We start from the raw sequence: 26,662 nt of genomic DNA on the forward strand, positions 1-26,662 counted from the left end.
TATAAAAAGCGCAACCATGCATAATATTATAATCAATTAAACTAAAACATTGCAAATTATATCCCTAAACAAAATAAATACTTATCTCAATTGGATAAATAATACACAAAAGACAAGCAAAGATATACAGAAAAAAAATGTCTGTTAGACGAATTCTTCTAAAAACTGAATAAGAAGCTTTCAGAAGAACATTTTCATGATACTGACTTGAGATTAAGAAAACCTACCGTTTGTATTATTAGAATTACCTAAAATGCTGAAAACTTAAACTCAGTCAAAGATAATATCTGCCAAATAATATTAATTCTCGGAAACAGAACAGCGTTTTCAGTTTAATTAATTTTAATGAATTTTATGTTGACATATTTCAAATGTTTGTATACAAACTTTATAATAAGGGTACCAAATTGGGAACGTATATTCTGAATGATGACACACAAAAACCCCATATGACATACAAAAAAAAATGTAATAAGCCATAAATAGAATACAATGTAAGAATATTCATTAAAACACACACAGAAAGCAATGTCCATTTTACATAGTTTTCAATTAAATCGAAAACTTACAGTCGTTCAGTACAGTAACTAACACAGTTGTCAAGATCTCAATAGTGTAATTAAATTTCAAGAAAACAAAGTTGCAATAATTTCAGGATGTCTTAAAGACATTGGTTGGAAAAACAAAGACACGAGAAAACGAAGCAAATCACGTATATTATATAAAGACAAAACATACCAATTGTTAATTGGTGTGTTTTGTTCAAAAATTCAAAGGTATATCAGACAATATAACAACATAAACATTGCAAAGCCTATAATAATAAAGATAGTCATATATTATGCATTACAGAAAAAAATACCTTCAAACTTCTTATTATGAGAAATGAAAACATATTATGAGAATTTTGGTTGTATTCAGAGGGATCAGATAGGAATATTAAATTAAAACACTGTAACGTTGTAGTAAGTTTATGATAGTTTTACCGTTTGATTTCTAGTTTAATACATGGTAGTTTTTGTATGGGGTGAAATGAGGATTCTATAACAGCTTGTGATACATAAACAATTTGGATCTGTCGTCATTGCAAAAGACCATTCAAAAAGTTGATGAATTCACTTAATATCTCAAAAATTAAACTGAATAGAATGTTTAACCTCTGTAGGTAATGTGGCAGGTGGTAAATATTAATTTTATGAACTTACTGACTATATAAAAAATCTGTTCTGTTCTGTCTGAAATCATAAAGTGATAGTACAACATATATCATAATCTGATAACGCCATTGGATGGGCCAATTAAGTTTGCCTTCATCCCAATATTTCTCTCCTACCAACTACTACTAACTATAAAATGGTAAATATACCAATACATATTAATATAAAAATACTTAAATAATTGCAAATAAAATTTTATTAGAAAATATTTTATTTATTGATTTATGGTAAATAAAACTTGATGTATAAATCATTGATTGTAATTATTATTAGAAATAAGAAGTTTCATATTTTGAGGAAAATATATTTTTAATCTACGCGTTCACCTCATTTGAACCGTAGCATATAACTGGTAGGTTATTGGCTCACAATGAGCGATTAAGACATTGCTACCCCCTCCACTGACTGATATTGCTAGTGTGATAGAGACAAGGCAACATGGCGTTCTCACCATAGCAACCCCTTTGCTTTCTATTTCGCATTTCGATTTTCATTAAACGGACATTCATGCGTGGTTAAGATAGTATCACCATAAAACTTTGGGATTATTAATCCTATCAAATAGCGTGACGGTGAATAATATAGGCAAGAAAAGAGCACATTTTGTACTGTCATGGAAGCCAATATTATCTTTAACTTGAAGAAAATAATAGGTAGGTATGTGAGCGTCCTACGAAAATGAACCACGCATTATAGTGTGTGTTGCAACCTTCAAATACACCAAAATTGGATAAGCGTCATTACATAAACTGAGAGCAGTTGTCAGTACTCGACGCAATCTTGACACAATATGTTTAAGCTTCTCCACACCCGTTAGGTATTTCAGTTCCCATTATTTCTGAGTTCCCTGGTAGACATGCTAGGATGTCTACGATAAGAAAAATAATATCAAATCGTATTAAGAAGACAGATAGCATTACATCACAAGGAAAGATATTTCACTGAATTTTCTGCAAGCTTTTCTAAAATTTCCACGAAAATCATAGAGCAAAGAAAATAATTAAAAGATCCGAGCTGCGATAGTACAAGAGGACTGCGTTGTTTTCTTCGAGGATTTCGCAACTTCTTTGTCCGACTTTGTGAGTTATGACTGCAAAGTGCAAACACCTGCAAATAAAATAATATCTTATTTTCGGCAGAGAAAACTCTCGTGAAAACTTTGCCGGTTCACAGAGCACACGAATTACCGAGCGATTTTTCAAAGAAAACCCGTTTTACACGGATAAAGATTTTTCAGTTATGACAAATAGAGTAACCCTAACGTTTGTTAGTTATTGCGTATATAATAGAGAGACTAAATACATTAAAATAATATTAATTGAATGAATGAATATATATTATAATCTAGTATTATAATCTAATATTATAATCTAATATTATAATCTAATATTATAATCTAATATTATAATATGTTTGTTATTGTTATGTTTTCGGCAACAGAAATCCCTACCAACGGTCCCGATCCTTCACGTGGTCCAGTGGAAGGTTTATGTCAATAATAAGACTCGATGGATGTTAATCTTCAGAGATGTTTATTCGTTATGCCTCAATTTACAGTAATTTTCAGGGAAATATCTGAGGAGAGCTTGATCCGCAGGGAAACAACTCGGTGAGCAGAGCTGAGTTAAGTTTGAACAAGTTGAATGGTCCGAGTTGAATGATATTAGAATCATTTTACAATAGTATACATATGAAATAGTAAGTAACGTGACGCTTAGTTCATGTACAAGGATTTCTATATTGTGTGTAGTAACACAGCTAGATAGGGTGGATAAAGTGAAGTTGATCAATATTATATATTGAGTAGGTACATTGCAATAGTCGAAATCACACCGATCGAATAATCTTAACAATGGTACATAATTAGTAACTTAGGGTGTCGATGAATCAAACAAAAGACACTTTATTATCACAGAGAGAGGAGTTATGGATACATAATATCAATGTTGACCGCTGAATAGAAGCTTTCTAAAGCTGATTTCATTTAAATTGTGGGAGAAAAAAGTTGTTTAGATGAATGATACCTCATAACAGAAATAAAAAAAATCGATAAACCTTTCTCGTGTTCATGGCTAGTGTTCAGCTAGTGCTTCGATGTTTTAAATTATTGCATGAGTAAAACAAATTATTACACTAATCATTCGTCAATCTTGTGCTGAATGGAGGCCTCATATCTTCATAATAATAAAATTGATTCGTATATTGTGTTGCCTTTAAATTGCGTAAATCAAAACTATTTCATTGATATAGTGGCCGTTAGGTCTACCCATTTGGTTTATTGTGAATCCAGCAATCGTTTCTTATATAAGCTATTAATCCATCCCGTTACTATTTAGGGTTTTTATTAGATTCCACTACAAAGAAAATCTACCCTTGTTTATTAAATTTTTGGTGATGATGATATTACGTCGGCGTCACTACTTTTGCGATGAATGAGGTATATTGTAGAGATAAAGTCGTAGTGTAGACAAAAATAAAAATTAAGTAGTATAGACATAGGACAGCATGCATATGAAGGGGTGGACGAGTTCACGTATCTCGGATCCAGCCTAAATACCCAAAAACAGCAGAGGAAATAAAAATCCGCCTTATCTCCAGGAATAAATGCTGGCATGCCTGCAAGCGACTGGTGGGGTCGAAAATTCTAGGCCGAAGAAGTAAACTTCTAATTTATAAAACAACTATAAGGCCAGTGGTCACTTATGGTTGTGAAACTTGGTGCTTAACTCAAAACGAGGTAAACAAATTAGCTATCTTCGAGCGCAAAATACTCCGAAAAATCTTTGGACCCACGTTGGAAAATGGTTACTACAGAATAAAAATGAACCACGAGTTGGAAGAGCTGATTAAACAGCAAACAATCATAAGATACTGTAAGTCCCAAAGACTACGATGGGTGGGACATGTAGAGAGAATGCCTGAAGTTAGAGCGCCAAGGATCATGACGACGTGGCTACCCCAACGGAAGAGACCCAGAGGCCGTCCAAGAAGGTGATGGGCTGGCGCCGTAGAAGTGGACTGGCTTCATATAGGAAGACCCGGTAACTGGAAAGTGTGGCGAGAGACCGGAGTGAGTGGAGAGCGGTTGTGGAGGAGGGCAAGTCTCACCCCGGGATGTAGCGCCGTAGAAAAAGAAGAAGAAGAAAGTCGTAGTTCTTTTGGAAGTTTCGATGAGACAATTTATTTATCGATACATTAATGAATAAATCCAATGATAAAGGTGACAGAGTAATATTATAATCGGGTGAACGGGTGTACTGATGAGATCGATATTATCGAGAGATTAATCGGAGAGACTGGGCTTGAGTGAATGACGGTTGACTGTGTCGAGTGACCGGACTCGCGATGAGCAGTTGGCCGAGTGATGGACTCGAGGTGAGTGATGAGTTATGTATTATCCTTTCTATTTATACAAAGACATTCAAAACATTACAAGAGACACGATTGCAATTTAATCAATTATTATAGATACTAAAGATCAACATGATGATTGAGGAAATGCTGACAATCGCTTCCGTTAGTTTGTTTTGTTGTGACAACAAAACATAAATATTGAAGTGTGTCACACTTATAACGCTGAGTGTTATGATTGCTACGCAATTGTGTTAAAAATCGGCGACAATATTCGGTTATATACTCATAAGTATTATAGTAAAATGTAAAAAAAGTTCACCAATATTTATTTATTTTAAACATATTGTGGACATTACAAATAATAAGTTTAAAACGTTCACAACATGACATTTAGAAACAAAGATATATAAATATAACAGTATTACATAAAAAAAGAGATAGATCAGTAGATAAATTAGATAGGTACAAGGAAGTACACCGGATGAGTTAGGCAAACTCTATTTTAGGAATTTATAAAACAGCGTCCACCTTAACTCATTCTCACGTAGGTGGAATATATCAACACCTGAAGAAATTTCGTTGAACATAGTTATCGTCCTCCCAATTGGCATTACCAGTGGCAGGTTGGTTCTGCACCTTGGGAGAATAAACAACTGATGGTCTCTATTTCTAAGATAGTTAAGAGGGACACACAGGTAAACACTGCCCAGAATAGCAGAGTTCTTATTTATACTCCGTATAAGTCGAAAAAAATATGAAGCTAAATAAAAGTTTCTTCTAAATTGCAGACTGCAGTATGTAAGCATGCCTAATAGAAAGTCAGTTGGATAAAGCCACGGATAGTATCCATACAACCTCAAGTAAAGGAGTCTCAAGAATTTCTTGAGATTGATTTCTCTGTGGAGAGGCCACCATAAGGCGATACTTCAACTGATGCGGTACCCAAACAATAGACCCACTCTCAAGTCTGCTTCAAACTAAAGAATTAAATAAAAGTTTTAATACCGTAACATCTGAAAAGACCCGGGAAGTACGCATGACGAAGCCCAACAATTTAAGCGCCTTGTTACAAATGATAACTATATGGCTAATAAATATCAGTTTACTCTCAAACGTAATGCCAAGATCCCTTACAGATGATATTCGTGACAGAACTCTGCCATGCATCGAGTATTGGAAAAACAACTTTTTTGAGGCTCTGGTAAACGATGAAAGATTGCATTTATCAATATTAAATTCTAGTTTGTTATGCCTGCCCCAATTTAATATATTATCTATATCAAGTTGGAGCTGACGACAATCGTCCAAGGCAACAACTTCCAAAAAGAGTTTCAAGTCATCAGCGAACAACAAAAACATAGCATTTTTTATTACCAATGCTATGTCATTTATAAAAATCGTGAACAGAAACGGCCCTAAGTTTGAGCCTTGAGGGACACCAGAAAATGTGTAAAAGGTCTGTGACTGATAAAGGCCGTACGATACGTATTGTTGACGGTTCCTAAAATAACTCCCGAATAGCTTCAAAAATCGATCCGACAATCCAATAAGTTGGAGTTTTTCCATCAGGATGTCGTGATCGATTTTGTTAAATGCTTTCGAGAAGTCATTGTAAGAACAGTCAACCTGGTGGCCTCTATTCAGTGCTGATGACACATAATCGGTAAATACCTTAAATGAGCGTAGTTATGCACAAAGCAGCCAAGCCACAATTTTGAAAAAAATGAGTTATTGTGATTTCCATAATCTCACACGTTTGTTTTACGTTCTGCACAAATCAGCCAAGCTGCTGTCATACAAACATCTCATATAAATGCGTTTTAAAGATTTTGCAAATCGCAGAATATGACATTTTCGATTTGCATAAAGCAACCAAGCTGCTGTCATACAAAAATGTCATATAAATGCGTTCTAAAAATATGCAATATTCGTTCTGCAAAAAGCAGCCAAATGATAATATTATGTACTTACGTAATTTTTTAAAATTGTGACTGTAAGGTGTGTTTTTCTACATTCAAATAATAAACATTATTTTCTCAATTACGTTATATGTTTTTCATTTTATTATATATAATATAATATACAGATTTTTCATATAAAAAATAGTGCCAGGCAGCTAAATATTGATGTATAATTTACAAGTTTTTCGAATTATTTTCAGAATTTTGAAATTCCCATAATAATTTAGTAACTTAGAAGGCTATTTTTAAAGAAAATATTAAAAATAAAGACTTTTCTTACAAAAATAAGAGATGGCTGCATTCTGCAGAATGCACATTCTAAAAAAATCATTTTACTCAAAACACCTGGACTGCTAAAACACCAAAATTTCATAGATTATATGCTTTTATCTCTTCAAAAGTTATACAAAATCATACATATATATAATATCTATCATTCAAAAAGTATACACAGTATACAGAGGCTTTGCTGATTTAAAGAAACACAATTTCCATAAAAGTGCTTCTATCTCTGTTTGAGGTTTGTGTGGCTCGGCTGCTTTGTGTATAACTACGCTCATAATTATCTTATCTTATAATTATCTTAAAATGTATCAACGCAAAAAATTGCTATCAATAATTCGACCCCACTTAAAATCTCCATTAAGTATTGCAAACATTATACAAAGCTCACTTTTAGTTTTGACTTACATTGGAAAAACGCTTGGCTGTAAATTACGTAAAACGTGAAATGTCAAAAACAATGTGCACCTATTTGAAGGTCTCTAAAAGACTATCAAATATTATAAAAAAATACTGGTTATAATAAAAAAAATAGGCACATCAATCGCTCTAAGTATAGTCCAATCGTAAATTTATATTAAATATTCAGACTAGTGTATGTCTGTGGAATATAAAAAAATGTTTCCCCAGATAAACTTTTGACAGGGTTGCCCGATAATATTATATCCCATTATAAAAATTATACGTAACTAATTATAAAAAACGCTAGAACACGTATTTAAAAAAACACACACAAGACTGACCCGACCAACCCTTTCACATTAAAAAAAGCTTACCTTTTATAACACGAGAGAGAAAAAAAACGGAAAAAACCTTTGCGAAAATTCCATCACAATTCCCTTTTTTTCGGAGGGGCTAGAAAAGAAAAAAAACTCATTTCGCCTAGCAAAGCGGTGCTTCAAAAATTAATGAGACCTTTAATTACGAACGGCATAAATTTTTGAAAAACGGCGCCAGTGTGACTTGCTGATATTTCAACGTTCATTTCATAATGATTATAATTATATTTTCCGAAATCAATTTATTTCACTGACTTGGCATTACGGCATAGGTATTTGTTGACAGCCGAGCTTTAGGTATATTGGAAAACGCTATCAATAGAGAAAAATGTTAACCCTTAAATCAGAATACACTAGATATTAATATATCAGTATATAAATTTGATTCGTATGATACTAACCATATTATTCTTTGAAAATAGAAATATCTTGAGGACAATATAAAGCGCGAAATATATTATGGTACATATCGTGTACTATCACGTGACATCACAGTAGGCTGCAGCTACGGGAAAGAAGTGTGTAACGTCGTTTTTCTTGGTGTTTAAAAGGTTATCAGACTGATGTTCCCATCCCGTAGCACACTTTGAATCTTTAAACGAACATTGTCAGTTAGCAAAATCTGCCGAAATCACCAAAACAACAATGAGGTCACCTCACGCTGTACTGCACTGTATCGACACCTGCATGAGTCAATGAACGTTTTTTTATTATTTTCTAATGCCTACAAATATTTGAATCATGTCAAAATCGCGTGTTGATTGTTTTTAGAGGTTGGCACTATGTATTTTCTACAAGATTGTCTTCTATTATCTATGGTCTGCAGTTTGTGTTCTGTGCAAAATATTATTTAATTTACAGAGGCTCGTTACTAGGTTACTCCATCATTGAATTTACAGAGATCATGTTCGTTAAAAATACTCTGCAAAATGATGAAACCATAGACTAAATTTGTCACCGTGACACCGTGACAGTAGGTACGCGCCATGCATCTCAATATAATCACAATTCAAAACGGTTTAACCAGCTGTTGAGTTAATCACGCTGTGCAACATTCAAATAATAATATATTCCAACGTAATCCATTCATAACTCTAAAATCATTCATAATTGGGATAAATGTCATGAAACCGTAGAGTTAAGTATCTCGAGATCTAGCCATTGCCATTTACTCAGTATCGTCGTCATCATAATATATAGTACTCTCGTGGGTTTTCTTTGATATTTACTATTCAGTACTAATAGCGCCTGTACACATTCATTGATTTACTTACAGCAATAGTATGTATTTTAAGCAATCGCGATAATAACTGTTTACACGTAACACTGCTGACTGTCTGCCAACCTCATGTTTCAAGAGTAAACGAGACGCGATATTGTCATTTTATAGTACTATCTGACAGGTTGTGAAAATTGGTTAACCTCATAATGAGTCTGCGCGGTGTAGGTTGTTTTTTTTACTGGCAGGTTCCCCACTATCGTTCTATTAGCGGATATAGAACAAATTTCAATAATTGTCACGTAAAAATTAAGAAGCTTTCGATCTTTTTTGATTCGTGCAAACAATCTTACAATTTGCACTATAATACGTATTTACACGTGCATTTTTTGTTATGGCCGTGATAATACGTATTATCAGTAGTACATCTTTGCACGTGTAAATGGGGTATTTATCAAGTCTAACAATGTATTTAATTAGTTCTCCGATTTACCTTATCATATTTATCCAATGACGAGGATAACTATAAAAACTGAACCCAGAACTAAACCATGCAAAAAAACTCACTACCCAAAATTTATAACACAGGAAACTTTTATACCGAATAGAATTTGATTCCAGAACCACCATAATCCAAGCGTTGTGGTTAACCAATTCAGTTATCACTTTGGCATATTTGGCGTAAAATTATAGTATTTTACATTTTTAGGCAAATAAAATTACAGCATTGTACTACAATGTATAGAACCTACGTTTGGCAATACTCTATGGTGTTTAATGTTGAAATTATGAAAAACTACATATTATAATATTTAAAAATGAAACACCAATTTCAGTCAAAATACTTATACCATTGCATACCGATGTGACACAGATAAAAGATTACTGTTTTACTTAACTAACCTTTTTTCTCAATGGAAGGATTCTAAATATCAGTATATAATAGCGTTAGGTAACTAACCTTTACTTCAATTAAGTAGCATTTTTAGAAACTAACTATTATTAGTGTCATTACGAAATTAAATTGAATGGCATTTTTTGCATCATGTTCCAATTTTTTCCATGTTCAAATTTTAATAAAAAAAAAACTTTGCAATCTATCTGATTCTGTTCTGTTGACATTGTAATGACCAGAATAAAATGACAGCATTGCAATATTACAATATTTTAATAGGGTGGCCTCTCCCTTGGTTAAGTGTTAAATTAAATATGTGGTGCTTTGAGCCATGCACTATGAATTTTTGGGTTAGTTAAACGTCACTTTGACATTCAATTAATAAAATTCAGTAATATTTTGCGCGCTGAACATTACTCTGGTCAAATTTTGCTGCAATAATTTAACATGACTATTTGACGGAACTACGGTGTTACCTTGCAATTGTTATCCTCGTAGATTGTGAAAACATCTTGATACCAAAAACATATTTCAAAGATATGGTGGTGTTTCGTAGTTTAAATAAGCTTGCTGGTTATCATACAGGCAAATTTAAAAATAGAAACAATAGAATGTTGTTTCTAATGTCAGCTGTATAATATATTACTATACACTCATTTTTTACAAGATTAAAAACAAAAACAAATGAACATCGTCGCTTAGATACAAACTACGTTTCCTTATTATGACAATTTGTTCTCTAATCTCAGACAGTGACATCTTGAAAACGTATTTTACTTATTGGTTGATATGAAGTTTAGATCTTGTCAGAACAACTTGGGTGCCCTGAGAATTTTAAAATGTATTTTCTCTGTCAACTTAATTATGAAAATTTTTCTTATATGTAACTATTGCTTATCTCACAACGATGCATGGAGTGTGGGCAAGTTGAACTACCTACTTCCAAGAAATTTAAATGCACTATGCATAGTATGCAAGTGATTGGATATATCTGCAGGCATGTAATGGTGATATAGGTTCATCAGAATGACTTGGATGTCCTCATTTTTTAATGTATTTTATCTATCGACTTATGATAAGTTTGTATTCAGTTTTCTAAGAAATTACGTCTGGAGTGGGCAAGCTAAACGTTATTAATTTATGTACTATTCAATTTTTGATGGATATAATTATGATAGGTACTATTATTCTACTTGTATGTAATATACTAACTAAAATCAAAAATTTCCAATAGGTATATACCTCCACCAATTTTATTTTTACTATTGAAAGGGAGGTAGATTACATTATTAGGGCGCCTTATAGGACAACCTAAAGAATTCCGTCGCCATGGCCAAACCTCCCTCACCCTGTAGCAGTGCTACAGAAGGTGCAAGACATGGCGATGGACCGAAAGAAGTGGCGTAACCTTGTTCTATGTCCCATCATTGTAGCGCGATAGGGTGACGTACTAATACACAGTAAATCTCACACCATATACAATTTGTTCCAATAGAGGTAGTTCCGGACAACTAGTTTTATAATTTATTAATCTCAATATGAACATACATAGTTTTGAAAACATTTCTAAAAAAATATATTATTACCAATAGAAAATTTTTTTTTGAAAAAAATAAGACAACCCGCAGGAATCGAACCTCCATCTTTCAAGTGTCGAGCCCAAACATAAGCGCTTTTCAAATTGAGCTACTATTGGCGATTGGATTTTGAATTTTAAATTAAATTAGGTATTACTTTAATTACTAACCGAAGTCACGGATCACTCCAAGATTTTTAGTTCTAACTTACTTGAACTAATCGCTTATTATTTTTAATTGAGTATTTTTTTTATTCAAATAATAATTCACAAGATTTAGGAATGTAACATTCTAATTATTGAACAAACATAATTTTAAAAAAACACTTCTGAGAACATAAGTATTATAATTAATCAATAAAAAAATATAAAAGCCGATCGCCAATAGTAGCTCAATTTGGAAAGCACGTCATTGAGTATTAAAAGCCATTAGATAAAATTTGTCGCAATTAAGTATGACTCCTTAAGTATAGTGGTATATGTGCATGGGCGCGATACCTGAGAAATGCAAGTTCGATTCCTGCGGGGTGTCTTACTTTTTTCAAAAAGATTTTTTCTATTGTTTATAACATATTTTCTCAGAAGTGTTTTTAAAATTATGTATGTTTTATATGAGTTCACATAATGAATGTTATATTTTATATCTTGTGAATTATTCGTTCAAAAAAAATAGTCTATAGCTATAAAATACATAACTAGAGCAAAAATGCCTATTTGAAATAAAATTATATTTTAGGACAATACGAGTGTATAAATTATGTATGTTCAATAATTTAAATGTTACATTCTTAAATCTTGTGAATTATTCGTAAAATAAAATGAAATCGGTGTGTGTAGTTATGTACGCGCCTTAAAAGTTATACTTCTTTGGCGTAACAAACCAAAAGCAAAACTTGTGATAAACTAGATTCTTCGACTAGCTCTTAATTATCTTGTTAAATTACACACACAAGAGAAAGGACCGCTTTTTGGAACGCCGTTGGTTTATTTCTATATACTTTAACTTATAATACTCAATTATATAATTATTTATCGTTGTTTTTATTTTTAAAGTAACTGCCACTATGACGTTTAATAGTTTGTTTACGTAAGGAATTGCAAATGGCCGACAATAATAAATTCGCTGCCTAGGCAACGGAAAAAATTTTAAACTATAATATTATACTATTAGAGTATCATTCTGTGGCGTAATGGTAGTGCGTTTGGCTGATAACCAGTTCGAATCCCATCGAGTGCGTTAATTTTTGTGTGAAAAAATAAATCGTCTCTGTTCTGGCAGAACACACTAACTGGAGAATACTAGTTTTGAGTAATTTGACTTTGAAGTTTTTAAAATGTTTGAAATGGTCTATCATGTGAGTTTATTAAGTAATCGTAAAAAGGATGACTTTAAAATAAAGACTGTTTATTTATTAAGAAGGTTTCCAGACGGTAAAGTTTGAAATAAGGAATATTTTGGTATAACTAACTCAATACGTATTTTTTTCGAATTAGTGTCTGCCAGAACAGTGACGAAATTATGTGTTACATGTCATACGCCAAAAATACAATCTGATCTGATTTTCCAAGCGCGCCTAAAGAAGTTTAACTTCAAAAATAGTTAATTAAATCTCAATATGATCTTAAATCATTGATGTTATGTGCGCATACCGTCAGATCCGGGTTGACACAATTTTCCGAGCGGTGCGGTGTCCTATCCTTATTGAAAAGGCAAATAAATCTCTTATGAATGGAACCATTGTGAAGAAAAGCAGTAGCTATTCATCTCTTATTTATTGGTATAACGGTTCGATACTACTACACAGTCACAGTGGATATGAGTGCTACAGTAAAAGAGCAACTTTTAATAAAAACAAACTTTATAAATGGGAAATAATAAATCAAAAGTAAAAAGTTTTTAAACTATTAACTGACTGAATTATTGTCAATAAATTCAACGTACATAATGATATTATGATTATATTGTTGTAGAATATTTTTAACCGTTACGGGTGATTGATCGCAGAATGATATAAAAATAGATAAACCAAAATAAGTCCATATTTGGAAATAAACTTAAGACAGTATTTATAAAAAAAACTACCAGAAATCCCTTCATCCCCTGGTCATATTATTATAAAAGCTAATAAAAGTAGTATATAATAATATGCACGGTGTTATTAAGGGGTGAATGCTTGGAAGAGTTTTTTTAAATTTCATTTGGCTAATTATTTAAACAATTATTAATTGGCACTATCGAGTGAGGGTAATTTCAATTTCAATTCTTGATAATTTAATTAAACTATCTCTAGTAATACTATTCTATTTCAGTAATTTTTACCATCCGGGTCTCGTTTTTCGGCATCTTCAGGCACTATGCGCACTCACCAATGGTAAATATACACTGACAACAAATACTGCTACTGTTTCATCATGTTCAATTCTTAGATCATACAGGTTATATTAACAGATTTTGTTTTTACGAGGAATGGATATTAACCACTTTCCCTAACCTATTAGATCCATACTCTGACTCCAAACACAAATTAAAAAAACAATGCGTATTTGCCAGGCCAGGATTCGAACCTGGGACCCACGACGAGTACTTAAGCCACTCGGCCATCGTAGGCGTCAACGAATACGGTTAATTCTAACTATTTATAATAAATGAATACAATAAAGTGGTCAAAAACCTTATTACCTACCTATTAAGTTAACGATCAAGTCTAAAATTTTTAAATAAAACAAAGAAATTATGAATAGTTGAAGGATTCGTAAAAACCTCTACCTAATTGATAATTAGATTAAACTGAATGTAGCAATCGCTGTAAGTACTAAAATGACAAGCTTTAATAACTAATTTTAGTTAAACGTATATACTAACTTTTTATATACACATACCTACACATAAATACACACATACCCACATATATGTATTATATTATATGTACATCCACATATATTATATATATTTTATATCAATACCATAATAAACACAAAATTATAGTCTCGCTTGTAAACACTCAATTGGATAGAGTGTGTATTTACCGTATAGTGCTTAAATATGCCAAAAATTGACTTAAATTTAATAGTAAAAAAATTTAATCCTTGGGGTCTTGAGGATGATGATGGAGAAATCGGAGATGTATGCAGGAGTATTTTTTATTAGCAGCGTAATGGTTGGTACAATAGTATGTTACAGCAGTTCATGTTACAATACTAAACTTATGATAGGTATGGAGCCGGGGTCCGCACCTCGGTACTATTAGATGTTGGGCGAAGCGATATAGAGATTGCGATGGTAACAGACTGGAAACGTATCTTCGAATGACATTTTGATAAATCATTATTCGTTATTTATAGTCAAAAGTAATACATAAACATTATATTCCAGTACATAATTATCTTGAACGAGTCAGCGGTTTAAATTCGAGTAGCTTGTGAACTTAATTTATTATTACAGTCATAATATAATATGAGACTATGGGAATGGATATTCGACTACTTTTCCATTTCGATAGCGTATTTCATATCGCCATCCAATCTGCTGATACAGATAAAAGTTGTTTACTGGAATGTGATTCGCTGGGAATACATTATTGCAGTCGGGTAATTTGATACATTACAAATAGATATTTGATCGCTAATATACTGACAGCTACAAATCAATTAGAATTATTTAAATTCAAATTCCACCAAGTATCCTCGGTCGATATTATTAAGTTTATAATGTATGTAGGTGTTAATCTTTTCAGGTGATAATTTGTTTATGAACTAGAGCACAGACTTAAAATTACTATTACTTTACCGTCATACCCGTGTAGCCCAATGCGTATAGAACTCTTATACTGTGGGAATTCCCGGTGAGGTTACTAGACATTATCTATGTAAATCTATGATGTGATGTTATATTAATATTGTATTTGTTCTTCGTAGGCATTTGTAGTTTAAAATAATTCATCGATAAGAAAAAACCGTAGCATTTTCGTAGCACTGGCGTAGAGACAGCGTAGCAAAATCGTAGCGTTAACGTAGAGCCAACGTAGCATATCCGTAGCAGTCACTGCATAAACGTCAAGCAGATACTCCGTCAGAAGTCGCTTTGTCGATACGGATTTGCAGCGCGCACTAAATTACCAATGTCATCCGTCTACGAGCTGTCACTTTTCAACCTGAAGGATCTTTCACGCTAAAAGCTTTATATATTTTCAGGCACGTATACACTTTTAACTCTGAGAGGTTGACATTTTTTATGCGCATAATATAAGAGCTAGGTATCTTTGAAACACTCCAAAACGTTCATTATAATAATATTTTTCAAATATTTTGGAATATTTTCCATCAAGATAAATCACCGAAATCCATGTTTTATTGTACGAGTATATTCAATTATTATAATGTTAATATAATTAATATAATGCATTGCTATTGTTCTCAGAATAGAAAATTTTACACCGCTTGAGTGTAGTATTTACACCGTTATTATAAGCTCGTATTCTTATTTGTGCGGTACAAATCTTGCAATTGATTTTTAAGTAACTTACCGACTAGCTAGATATTTGAAACTTTTTGAATATATCAGAACACGATGCCAATGCATTTTTTAATACTTTTAGCTATCTTTAAGTAGAATTGAATTCATTTTTTCAGTTAATTCTGTTTTGTATGAAAAGTTATATCAATACCATTATTGGTTGCTAGGAGGTCCTAACAACTAAATTATGTATTAATATATACGTGCGTTACTATGGAAATCAATATGAAATGACATTTCATTATTCAGTATTTCTATCAAGTACAAAATTTTTAATCGTTTAAGCTAGTCAAGTCAAGTTTATATGATTCAAAAGAAAATTTAAGAACGTTTTATATAAAAAGTTCTTTTTATCTTGTAATTATTTATTCTTTATAATTACTAATGATCTATTATTAGGTATTGACAATTTATTATACGCTTATCGAGTGTATAGTTACTGATAAGGTGTGGGGTTTTTTACAAACACTTCAACTATTCATAATTTGTTTGTTACATCTTTTTATTGTGATCCTTGACTTAACAGGTAGGTGATACAGTTTTTACCTACATTATTGTATTGCTTTGTTATATAAGGTAGAGTAAATTTAATAGTATTCGTTGTCAGTATGTATTTGCTTTTTGATGAGTGTACACAGTGCCTGAAGATGCCGAAAGGCGAAACCGTGGTCTCAAAAAACGAATAATAGTACAAACCCTAACCCTTTATAGGACAGCTTTTTTTTTAAAGATATGTGCTTAATTATTTTTTTTATGTATTCTATATTCATTTTGATGAACAGAAAAAATATTTTTTTTTTGAAATGTATATAATTTTTTCGTAATTATCGATTTCTCAGCGGTCAGTTTTCTGACCGGTGTCCATTTAGGTAAAAAAAATATTTGTTCACAAAATTTTTTTTTAATAATTTTTTTTAGGAAAAAATTATAATTTCATTTATTTCTGTAACAATAATAATTACTTTATCAATTTTAGAGAAATTTCTCAAAATAATAAACATTTCTAAGGCCTTGTTGGCTTTTTCTTTTGTTCAGATAATTGATACGGCATAAAACACGGTATGCAAAGGGATACTTTGCAATTTGTTACTGAGCTTCGTATCACTTTCAGCATAGTGCTTCAATAACCACATCTACGAAGTGTACATTTTTCTGGATAATGATTTGAATTGATATTGTCAGGAAATGGACGTCGACCAAGCCTTTTTCGTGAAGTAAAAGATCCTATCAGCTGATCAGCCAACTTGTTTCTAAAGTGAAGATGTGTAATAGGTTTTTTTTCATTATCCAACACACATTGGTATTCTGTTATTCCTTCAAATAATCTCAGGGATGCGTCTTTACCCATGTCTTCAAGGTCTTTCGCACTAAAACCTCCGCTTCTCCCATTTTCCATCCTCAGACAATAAAAACAAAATTTTGTTCGGCAATATAGGCTTCTTCTTATACATATAACATTCCATAACTATTTTATTTCATTCTGAGATAAGTATTTCAAAAAATTATTACAGTTTGAATGAAAACAAAAACAATTATTTTTACCCGCGATTTTTATGGAAAACATTTTTTCAAAGAATGACACATATCATCAAATAACTCGATAGCGACTAATTATCCACAAAAACTAACTAGTAATTGTAAAAGTTAGAAATTATTTTTAGTGTTTATATTATGTAAATCAAAAAGGATCCAAATTATACAATTTGAGGTTAGATTTCCGACATGCCACTCAATAATTTGATATTATTTTACTATAACACATACAATTTATAGGTAAAATACAAAAAACTATATATTTGTATGTATAGTATAAATGTGCATACTTTGTTTTCAGTAAACAAGTCAAAATTTTCAAAAAACAAGAACTTAAAAACACTGTTGTTGAAAAACTGGCAGCTATCATGTCGATAACTGACCGGAACACATTTTTCGTAATAAACTCAATATGTGCGAACTTCAGGGCGATTGGTCAGATTCAAGACCTCTGTGCATTATCTGAGAATGATTAAAACTCATAAGAGTGTTTATAACTTGTAAAATTATAGAAATATAGACCTTAATGTTGCCGGTCTCAAAACTATCCGTTTTTCGCTTATGACCTATAAAGGGTTAAATCCATTAGAATTGGAATCGAAAGTATTAATTTTATTAATATAATCATTATTTTCTTTGAAAATCTAAGTGGTACATGATGTAGATTATAGACGTTGAAAGGTATATATTGATAATATTGTCATGTCAGAATTGGCGCTCAAGAAATAATTCACAATGATAAATCGATCGACCAAAAAAATGGGTATAGAATCACGAAAATTTCACTATACCATCGCCGAGAGAGTTGTTGGAGAAAGTCAAGACCTACCATGAGATGTCACAATCATGATGATGTTATAATAATAATTCCAAATCAGTTTGAGGCTGTTAATTCTATGCTTGCGTCATAATACCCAATTCTTAGGACAGATTATTATTACACCATATTAAGTCAAATGCGTGTAATAGATAGATCCACATAAATTTATTGAACGGGTGGCAGAATCCAGTAGAAAACACATTCGCTAGAGGATAAGAAAAACTAGATAAAGCTGATTTAGAACTTCAATGTTATTTTATTTTGATCAATAATTTGAATAGTTAACTTCTGACGCTAGTTATAAACCAAACTAGGTACCATGAATTAACAAAATTGATTGTCTTTGTCCAAATTTATTTGAAATATTACAAATAAAACGGTTATTAGCCGGTTCTATACCTTTAGCGAGTTTCTTCGATCAATAAATCCGTGATCAACAAGCCGCATATACTAATTTTGCGAGCTATTTCGTTCAACTTTAAAATCAAATTACTAGCTAACTGTCGATTGATTTGCATAATCTAAAAAAATAAACACACAGTGACATTTATTTAATTAATTATTAAATACAAAGCAACACATTATTGATATTACATAGATTTTAGTAAAAACTTTGCTCTACATTCAACGTGAGTCGTTAAAAATCCTCATCTAAAACTCCAGATACTGCCATAATAATCTCGTGAGGCATAAAAAAGGCTAGAATTAATTTTTATAAGTCTTGGACGGGTTGCTAACTTTAAGTATAAAACATTAACCAGGACAGTGAAGGATACCAGATCTTATTCATAAAATAAATGTTTGATCCTCATCTGCAGCTAAAGAAACTGATCTAGTATATTGTCAATAATCAAAAGGCTTACCTGATGTTGATTGGATGCTGAACTGGCCTCTCCCAGTCAGTATATTCATTTACTATTGTAGCGAGAATCTCGGAGAGATGGTAACTGTAGGTATTTTTAACAAAGGTCCTCAGGATCTTGGACCTTCTATCAGCCTCGATGCCATACTGGACGTCGTCACCACTGAAGGCGAAGTAGGCTTCTGCTCTCGTGACGCCGAGCATTAGGTCATACCTAGAAATAAATTAGATTTAAACACGTCGTGTAAATGTCAGATTTAACATATTATCAAATTTAATAAACGTGTCTTATATTTTTGGGGATGATGACATCACGTCGGGGTCAACACTTTGGCGGTAGATGAGGTGGAAGAGATATAAAGTCAGGGTTGTTTTGTTGTTTTGGAGGATAGTTTTTTATTGATATCAGAATAAATAAATATAATAATAAGGATGACAGCTTGTGATAATAATCGCGAGTAATGATGTACTGGTGAGGTCGATGTGATCAAGAGATTTATTATATTAATAAACTGAGACTTAATTCCAGTGAAATGATGGTTGAATATGTCCAGTGAAGGATTTATGACAATAGTGAGACGGAATAATAGACGGACTCGATGAGTGAGTGAAGAATCGTGAATTATGCTTCCAATTTATATAAATGCAGTACATATTATAATATTACAATACATTTTGTCATAATTAACAAATCATAACACAGCCTATTAATTGATCTAGTTATGAATGAGGAAACGCTGACAATCATCATCGGTCTATTGTTTTGTTTTGACAACAAAACTTACTTACTTATATTGTGACATATTAAAGTGTGTGACTCATTTAGTAGTATGATTACCAAATACTCATAATTTTAATGATATTGTTAAATATACTAATATCATAAAACTTACTTCGTCAGCTGAGCGACAGCGCTTTTCCTCAGCAAGACATGGTTGAGGATATTGATGGCGTTCTGGGGCGGCTTGAACCGTGGATGAAACTGGTCTCCAGAGTTCCCCGTGTAATCATAAATGTTGTTCTCTTGGTTGGGTATCAAGTCCCCTGTATCTGCAACAAAAACATGTTTCCATTATTGTCCACCCAAGTTGCTATACGTATCGAATACTCACACATTTAAAAAAAATAGTAGTTTCCCGCTGAATCTAGGAAGACACCTGATACAGTAGACAGACAGTGATCAAAAAAATAATACATTCTTCTAGCCAATCATACTTACGGTACACATTTATTTAAGCATAAGTATACAAATAATGGTTACTTGTAAGTTGTACGTATGCAGTTCATCGTGAGACACTTATTCGTGTGCCGCAGTACGTGAAAAATGAGTTTGTATAACATTTTATCAAATAACGAGTTCTTCGTTGAAAATTTCACCGTGGAATAAATTTGTACGTACGAGTATCTTAAAAAATGCCGCGATAGTTTGCAAATACTATTGTTCCAATTAAATTAACCCTAACTTAACCTAACCTAACCCTACTTAGTAAAGACATCTCATAAAATTTGCCACATGTTGTAGCATACGTACAAATATAATCCACGGTGAAATGTTCAAAGAAGAACTTGTCATTTGATTAAATGTTACACAGACTCATGTTTCACGTACTGCGGCACACGAATATGTGTCCTGCGGTGAACTGTTTACGTACAAATTTCCAGATACGACTAATAATAATGCCATATTACTATTCTAAGTTCCAGAGGTCTGGAAAATGTCTAGATTATCATCTTCCATACAAAAGAGACTGAAAGATTCTGAAAAATAATTAGCCGGTTAGTTGGCTGTGCAAATCTTGTGAAATATTGAACTTTTATGGAAGAAAAATCAAAAAAAATATATAAACAGTGCAATGTGGAATGGAAAGGTGCGTGTTGGGTATAACGCGGAGACACTAAAAAATACACCAATGAATAAAGGGTACGCGATGTGATAGAGGTCGCTAAGCAGATGAAAAATAGCAAAAAACGCGTATGTAGTGGATAATCGTTGAACAAAGGCAGTCTTACAGTGGTACCCGAACGGTGCTAAAAATTACTCATAAATTTTGGTAGATATACTAACTAGGTAGAAAAACTAGAGGCTGAGAAGAATGAAAACCTTCATGCACTAGTGGATCGACCCTGGTTCGATGAAAATATACAATAGACAACGTGGAATAATAATGTAGAATTACAAAATTAGTTCGTGTTATTAAATTATTTTTAAAAAATCAATGAAAACCTCATTGAAAAGCAAAGATTAAATTATATTTTTATGAATAAAAATTTAACAATATTACGTATCAATGGGTTAGATTAGGTTAATGTGTAACAATTAATATTTGCAGATAAAGTCTTTCAATAATACACGTTTACTCGTGATTTACTTAAAAGCAAAAAAATACAACATAATATTATTATTCTAATGGATGTAAATTCAAATTTCATCAAGTATGTACCTTCGGTCGATAGTATTAATAATAATATTATTATGGTATGAATTTATATTAAAACAAAAATTTCCCCATTGCCTGTCTGGCTTGAAATAATATTATTATTTCCAAGTGCCGATATAGTAGCGTCAAAACTTTATTGAGGTAAAAAAAATATAATATTTCTACAATAAAGTATTTTTTCTTTGTAGGTTTACGTGCGAGAATTCAAAAAAAAAATGGCGTCCCAGGTGTCTGTTCAAATTTTGCATACAATATACATATTGTTGACCTTTTTGACACATAGTAGATGCACGGTGCCTCATGCAATATTCATATCGGCAAAAAGAGGTCTCCACATCTTACTTAAAGATGTTTACTGTTGTCGCTTTAGGGGTTGGTAAAAAAACAAACGTTAGAATAATCGCAGGTAACAGAAGATAATATTATGTAATGTCTCAAAGTGAGCTGACACCCTCTACCCTTATCGATATATCGTCTAATCAATTCTAAACTATTCTAAACGCCAAATCATAAAATGTGCAGGAAAGCGAAATTTAAAAATTATGAACCTATACTTTCCTATCATTCGATTTAGTTCTGTAATATCAAATTATCAAAAAATCATTTTTTGTGTTTAAAATATCAATAAATTTTGGGGAATTGTTTCCAATTTCAAATTTATGAAAAATTCAATACATTGGCAAATAATGTCACTTAGGATACTTGTGGCATAAAAGTGGCATGAAAATAATTGTTTCTTAAATTCAATATAATCCTATGCTTTATACAGAAATGTTGGAAAATTCATAGAGAATCGATTGGTGTAAAAAAACCTATTTGGAAAAATTGGCGTTTAGGATAGTTTAGAATTGAATAGACGATTATTATTATTTCTATCTAAGCTGGTTAAAAAATGAGTACTATCTCTGATATTGAACTATTTGAGATTTGATCAATGTTTTTACTACTTCCATGATTCTAAATAACTCAAAGACTACTATAAAAAAGTAACACCTAAGAATAAAATCTATATTTTATTTTATCAGCAAACTTTATCAACTGCAGAGAACTGCAAGTTTTAACTCTTTACTGAATGTTTTTTTTTTTTTTGAAAATTTTTTTTTTTTTTTTTGGTGTCAAAATGCCTTGTGAATGAAGGAACAATAATAAAAAAATTGTTTTTCGAAAATTTCATTAAATTTTGTATGTTACTGCGTAGTATCGCAGATTTACGACATTATGAAATCTTACATTTCAGTATGACAAAATACAACACCAAATGATAACAAATATAAAAAACTAATGTATACACCTTATTAATTTGATGTGTAGATATTTTTATTCAACCAATTTTAATCTTCTGTACATTTTTTTTTTATTTATTTACAAATGCGGATTTTCGCGTACATACGAATTCGTCAACTTTCAAAGCCGAAATGCAGAGACTAAATTAATGCAGAAATGATTTATTTCTTTAAATGTCCAAACAAAATCGGTTAAGTAGCATGTTTATGGTAAAACAGTTTTCTAGGCATCGAAAAAAGATATTATTTGATAATTTACACAGATGGCATTGGCTATATCAAAATAGTTTGAAATGTCGCAAATTTGCAAAATTATGCATTAAAATAAAATTTCATTCACATCAAAAAATATATAGAATGATACAATTTGTTGCTAAAAGGCCAAACCGTACAATTAAGAGTTAATACAATATGTTCGCTCCCTAGTGCAGAATCTCTAAGAATCGTAGATCATGCTCGCATTTCGTAACTTCGTTGTTTATCCTGCGGAAGGCTTTTTGGGAAACCAAGATGAACAAGCAGGTCAGGTTAAAATTCCACGTGTCGGATTCAGTTTCTTCATGTTCAAAATAATGAAATGCTTTATTGTCTGAATTTAGGATTCCATTGTGACTCCTAATACAGCAAGTATTCACCGCAAATATCTATTCTTGAAGCTCAGTAAACGGTTAATCATATCAAACTATCAATAAAAAAACTAATTCTATAAACTTCATATAGAAGTCACATTAAAAGTTTTAATCTTAACTGGTTAAGGAGAATATTTTGTCAATTAAACTTCTGCAGTTTAAGTCAGAATTGCGAAAGTTTGTTTCAAAAGTCAAATGCATATTATAAATTATTACGTTCCTTTGGGATAAAGTGCATGCCTGAGTAGTCATGTTGCTAGAATGTCTTCAAAGAGAATTCATATTAATTATACATTTTGAAGCGAGACGTAAGTGGGAACGGTTATGAAATATTTCATTATTGTATTTATAGTAGGTATGTATTTTTCTCACTTAGGTAAGACAATTTTTGAAATACTGTTTTTGGCGCGTTTGGGAAATCAGATCACAGTATATTTTTGGCGTGTGACATGTAACACATAATTTATTTTTTACACGAAAAAAATCGCACCCGATTATATTCGAACCACGATAGATCGGTTATCAGCCGAACGCACTGCCTTTACGCCACAGTATGAACATGCAATCGTGACAATTATACAGTATAATATTATAGTCTATTCCGTTGCCTAGGCAGCGAATTTATTATTATAATATGCACGAAGAATTGTTCCGTTGCCTAGGAAACGAATTTATTATTGTCGGTCATTTGCAATTCCTTACGTAAACAAATGATTAAACGTCAGATTGACATTTGGTACTTTAAAAATAAAAACAACGAGAAACCATTATATGATTTAGTAATATAAGTTTAAGTGTATAGAAATAAACCAACGGGCGTTCCAATAAGCGGTCCTTTTTCTTGAGTGTGTAATTATTTAACAAGACAATTAAGAGCTAGTCGAAGAATCTAGGTTATCACAAAATTTGTTTTTGTTTTGTTACGCCAAAGAGGTATAACTTCTAACGCGCGTACATAAGTACATACACCGATATTTTTTTTACAAGAATATCGTGTTAATTTATAAATATTCTGATAGGATTTATGAATTTTTCTAGTAATTTGTTAAATAAGCTACAAAGGAATTACGATAAAGGAGTAAGAGATACGAGTATTATATTACTTAGGAATATTTGACAGTAATAGTATTAAAAAAATGATATTGAATTTCAAGTTAGTTAGGTATAATTTAGATGGATAGTTTATTGTAGCTGAATAATGTAATCTAACATCACCTTGATTTATGTTTATTTTATACAGCACCAAAGTTATGGCAGTGAAAAGGGGATGCCTTTAATAAGGGGTGGCACACATATTTGTCATTTTATTTTTTTGAGATTTGAGATAACCGGTTTGACTCCTGGTCTAACACCACAAAATTTTTGACTAGCCACAGTGGATATACTGCCAAGGTGTTTGAGCTTCTCACTTGACCAACATGTCTATGTAATGGAGAGCTATAAGATGCAAACCACATTATGTGAAAAAAATTTGATAATGTACAATGAAATTTTAATGTATGTGAGACATGATCAAATCGGTCAAACCAGCTATTGGCTATTGCGCCGTTCGAGCTGATATAATCTGGAACTAAAATATTTGAATCAGTGTAATATGTAGGTATATATTCATACATGGTAGCAGTTAGAAAAATGACAGATTCTTCTAGCATTATGGCCACGACAAAATCACTTTGCATCGGTGTTAGTTTAATTGTACCAACACCTAAATGAGTCGCTCGCACTGCCAGAAGAATCTCACATCAGTCTGCCTTAAGACGATACATCAGTGAAACGGCAAATAATTTTCAACTATAGGCGCGACGAAATTTTGGACTTACTGGCATTCGGAGAGAGAACGTCGAGCTGGAAACACGTCAATTTGTTTCGTGAATGCAACGGGCGTAATATTTCGTAAATCGTGTAAAGATGACTAAAAACGTTACCCATTTACTTTAAAAATAAAACATATCAATGAATATGTTGGGGGTCACTCGGTGTGTGGTGTTCGATGTGTAGGTAGAGGATGATGATGATGATGGATGGAGAGGATGTAGCGGGGTGAGATTTATTAGCAGCGTATCGGTACAATAGTATATTATACATGATAGTTACTAGCTAATTACTCTGATTCGAGTGACATTGAGATAAATTGTTCTTCGTTATTTATACAATAAAAGTTAGTACATTTAGCATTAAACTCTGTTACATAATCATATTAAACTAAATATAAAATCAGCGTTTTAAATTGAACAGCGAAAAGAATTATTATTTGTTATTTACAGTTGTGCAAAAATATAATACATTAAAAGTGATTATTCAGCTCGATACGCCGTATTACTAATAAAGTATTGTGGTATGTAATATTACACCGTCTTTGATTTCGCCGAATCAACTTGATGGTCTAGCTTGAGTTGTTTACTGGAAATGGCTTGGGAATATTTTACTGCAAAGTAACTTGATATATTTTTATAAACAATAGATATCTGATCGCTTATTATTCTGCAGCTACAAATATATTATTAATTTTACTAATAGAACATTAAATGGAAGCATGTTGGATTTATATAACGAATTATATTTCGTTCGGCATGCGTCATTTGCACCTGCGACCCGCAATCCGCGCATCGCCTAGCCACGATCATTTTAGAGCATGCCTCAACTGAGGTATAGCCTTAAATGGGATATGCACGAATGTGTTACAATCGGGCCTCGTTTATTTTTTAAAAATGACATCCGCATCGTTATGTCGTTAATGAGTAATTTATGTACCGTTATTAAAAAATAGTGATATTCGCAGCTTTTTTGATAAGCTCATCTCTGGTCATTTTTTCAAAGCTCGGTGGACGTGGCCGCTCGCGAAATTGGCGGGAAAATAAACAAACAAAAACAAAACGCAAAATGGCGGCAAGGGATTCTTTCATAAGGTTGGATTAAGTGATTGATTGATGAGGCGTCCATTGTGTGTGTAGAGCTGCGTGTTGAGGCCTGGGCGTGTGACTGTGTGTATGCATGTTTCGCAATATGCGTGTTGGATAAAACAGTTTTCTCCGTTTCTGCATTTTTGTTAATTACCTTTTTTGTTGTGTTATTATTTGCTCGTCAATGTTTTAATACAACTGACGTTAGCTGGATAGTATATGGCTTTAAATGGACAAGAGCGGATGCGTTGAGAAGAAGTAATGGAAGACTTTTATAGATGTTAAAAAATGGAGAGGACACGCTGAAACTTTAACCTGGAGAGTGCCATGAACGAGTTAAATAGCTAAAGTCTGTATGTACTGTCAAGCCACAAGCAAGATAACTCGCGACTTGTTTATCA

The 26,662-nt window shown here is 32.1% G+C and overlaps 1 protein-coding gene across 1 annotated transcript in view; it reads right to left on the reverse strand.

Moving 5' to 3' along the window:
- LOC147069230 (neuroligin-1-like) overlaps nt 1-26,662 on the reverse strand; it is a 253,110-nt gene that overhangs the window by 82,268 nt on the left and 144,180 nt on the right. Inside the window, exons 6-8 of the mRNA XM_085951636.1 lie at nt 19,905-20,061; nt 19,472-19,480; nt 19,013-19,228 (exon numbers count right to left, since the gene is read on the reverse strand). Of these exons, the coding sequence (XP_085807762.1) occupies nt 19,013-19,228; nt 19,472-19,480; nt 19,905-20,061 (382 nt within the window). The remainder of the gene's footprint in view (nt 1-19,012; nt 19,229-19,471; nt 19,481-19,904; nt 20,062-26,662) is intronic.

This window comes from Rhyacophila brunnea, unplaced genomic scaffold (assembly GCF_057557595.1).
Source record: "Rhyacophila brunnea isolate RB1 unplaced genomic scaffold, BYU_Rbru_1.0 scaffold_24, whole genome shotgun sequence".
Classification (NCBI taxonomy): domain Eukaryota; kingdom Metazoa; phylum Arthropoda; class Insecta; order Trichoptera; family Rhyacophilidae; genus Rhyacophila; species Rhyacophila brunnea.